This window comes from Spermophilus citellus, assembly GCF_964194105.1.
Source record: "Spermophilus citellus genome assembly, chromosome: 4".
NCBI classification, from domain to species: Eukaryota; Metazoa; Chordata; class Mammalia; order Rodentia; family Sciuridae; genus Spermophilus; species Spermophilus citellus.
Window position 1 is genome coordinate 12397491 of NC_138185.1, and position 3035 is coordinate 12400525.

Genomic DNA, 3035 nt, shown 5'->3' on the forward strand with positions numbered 1-3035 from the left:
CTTTGGGACCTCTGTGTTCTCCCCAGTGTGCAACGCAGTCAGCAGCACAGGAGGGTGCCCAGTGGACCCCCAATGACTTGGTATTCAGTAGGAAGTCACTGTTTGGGAGTCAGCCTGTGAACTAGGTCCTTCCTTAGCATGATTGTGACATAGGTGACCAGGGGAACAAGTACAAGCCTTGTGCCCCCCTGACCAGCCTTCTTGTTCATTCATTTTTTAAAACTTGTGGTTTCAAACACTGGTCAGGGAGGTTTGGTTTATTCCAGGCTGTGTCCTTACGCTGGGGCCTTCACACAGACCAAATGTCAGCCCCTCCCCATGTACCCAGCCAGCTCCTCAGCAGCGTCTCTTGAGCTCTACCCACATCTTCGAGAAAGTCTTCCTGAATAATTGCATTAAGTTCCCCCTTCTGTTCTCTTAACAGTTCTCTGTTCTTGTCAAAATTTTACCAAGTCATACTCTGAATTCCCCCTGGGCAGGTCAATCAGTCGTATGAAGCAACAGGGACTGGTGAGGACTGAGGAGAGAACACCAGCAGGGTCAGTTCCTGCCCTGCCAGAACAGAGAATGGGCCCATGAGAACAAGGCCCCGTGAGGCCAGAGCATCCATATTCAAAGGAAGCCTGAAACTTGGGGTTTTTAAGTGAAGCTGCTTCTACCACTTAAATGCTGGCCAATCTTTATTTCTGGAACAATGACCACGGATGAAATGCATCGGTGGCCCCTTGTGTGGCCTGTGGACAAACATCTTTCCCGCTGGACTCCAAGCTCCATGGGAACACAGTGTTTCTGTTCACCACAGTGTCAGAATCAAATAAATGAAAGCAGGATGATGATGGCCCCTCCCATTGAACACCAGAGTCAGAAAGAATGTTCTGGCAAGGAGGTGACTTCCCATCATGCCCTCTCACTGGAAATCCTCCCCTCCCCCCAGTTTCTTGAGGTCCTTCTCCAGCTACCACTGTGAGCCTCCTTATCCCCAGCCTCAAGGCATCACAATGGCCAAGGCTGCCCTGGCTCAGGCCCTCTGTGACATCACCAGCGGCCAGCACTAGGTCCCCAGTCTCCCAGTTGCCAGGGTAGACAGACCCACCATGAGCAGCTTCCTCCACCACCTCTGCTCACCATGCGGACGCTGAGATGGTTCCTGTTCTTGCCTCTGTGCCTCTCCTGCGGCTTCGCCTTTATGTTCTCTTCTCTGAGAGACAAAGCCAAAGAACCCCAGGGGAAGGTGCCTTGCGGAGGGCACTTCCGAATTAGACAGAATCTACCAGAGCACACCCAAGGCTGGCTTGGGAGCAAATGGCTCTGGCTTATTTTTGTTGTTTTGCTGTATGTAATACTGAAGTTTCGAGGAGATAGTGAGAAGAATAAGGTAAGAACAGCTCCACGGATTCCGTCTCAGAAACGGCGACAGAATCAGGCCTTGTAGTCCGTAGGGTCAGGACGGCTGAGCTATCTAGAACTTGAATGGGGAGGAACTGCCTTGGATCCTGGGAAATTTGGCAAATTTGCTTCCTGACATTCTTAGTGAAGACAGTGGTCCCCAGAGCCACAGAGATTGGGACAGAACAGTTGATAACCTGTTTAATGGCTCATGATTTTTCCTGTGAATTTTTTCAAATTAAGGATAGATTCAGGAAATTACAGTATTTTTCAGGTAAAAAAATTCACAAAGCCAGACTTAACTTTCTCCTGATTTTTATAATTTTGCCATGTTCAATTTATTACAAATTTTGGAACTTGGTGGAAATGTTATTATCCCAAGTAAATTAAATAGAAGCCTGTTCTAAAGTTATAAAGATGTCAAGTAAGCTCTGGTCCCCAACAGCTCTCCAGTTGAAGGAGAGTGGCAGAGAAATATGGCGTGTTCTTTCCTGGACACTCCCAGCACTTCATGATACTCTATCCAGACTGTCTAAAGCTGGAGCCAGGAGAGATGGGCCAGGAGGTAAAGCATTTCAGTTTGGGGGGTCTTATAGTCTCTGTGTAACTACTCAATTTAGTCATGAATAATATGCAAAAGAATGAGCACAGCTGTGTTTCAATAAAACTTTATAGAAACAGGTTGTGGGCCAGAGGTGGCAATTTGCCATAACCTAGACTAGAGTAGTACAAGGGACCTGTTCTCTTAGATGAGCCCAACTGTCAAAGCCGAGAAAATCAATGGAATTATTCACCCCAGATATCTTTCTTGACAGGAGCAGACTTCTGCTGGCCTCCGAGGCTGCCAGTTTCGCTCTCCACTAAAGAAACATCAAAATACTTCCCCCAGCAAAGACTATGCATTCCATACCTTAACCCAACTTGAGATGGACCTTGTGAAATTTGTGTCCAAGGTGCGGAATCTCAAAGTCACCATGGCAACTGGTGGTAACATCAAGCTGCAAAGCTCAGAGATGCCTGCAGATCCACACAATAATATCACAATATATGAGATATGGGGAGAAGAAGAGTCTGAATGAATGGATTTGTGTGTCAAAATAGAGGGAAAATAATCAAGTGTTGACAGACAGTATCCAAACCGATTAAACTATTCTGGAGAAAGAATTCCTGCATGTGAGATCTTTATTTTCCTCTTTTTTTTTTTTTTTTTTTTTTGGTATGAGAATTGAATTTGGGGGCACTCGGCCACTGAGCCATATCTCCAGCCCTATTTTGTATTTTATTTAGGGTCTCACTGATTTGCGTAGTGCCTCACTTTTTACTGAGGCTGGCTTTGAACTCGCCATCCTCCTGCCTCAGCCTCCTGAGCAGCTGGGATTACAGGCGTGTGCCACTGTGCCCAGCTCTTTTTCTTTCTTTTTTTAACTAAAAGAAAAAATGAGGTGAGGCCCATGTAGCCATGGCAGCAGTTGTTTTGGCTTTTCCACTTCCTCTGGACTGCGGGTGGTAGGAGGGCTGAGAGCTTTCTAGGAAGCGCTCACAGTGGGATGACAAAGCCTCAGGAATCTGGAGGAAGATGCTAACGTCATTGTCGTAAAAATTCTTGTCTCTGTACTGTTAGAGCAACATAGAGAACTTATCCTTAATGA

General features: G+C 46.5%; 1 protein-coding gene across 1 annotated transcript; it reads left to right on the forward strand.

The window, feature by feature from the left end:
• LOC308647561 (protein FAM209-like) lies at positions 1-2538 on the forward strand. Its single transcript, XM_081291761.1, has 2 exons — positions 1-1375; positions 2202-2538. The coding sequence occupies exons 1-2, from the start codon at positions 1127-1129 to the stop codon at positions 2463-2465; spliced, it is 513 nt and encodes a 170-aa protein (XP_081147887.1). The 5' UTR covers positions 1-1126; the 3' UTR covers positions 2466-2538.
• The last annotated feature ends 497 nt before the right edge of the window (positions 2539-3035 follow it).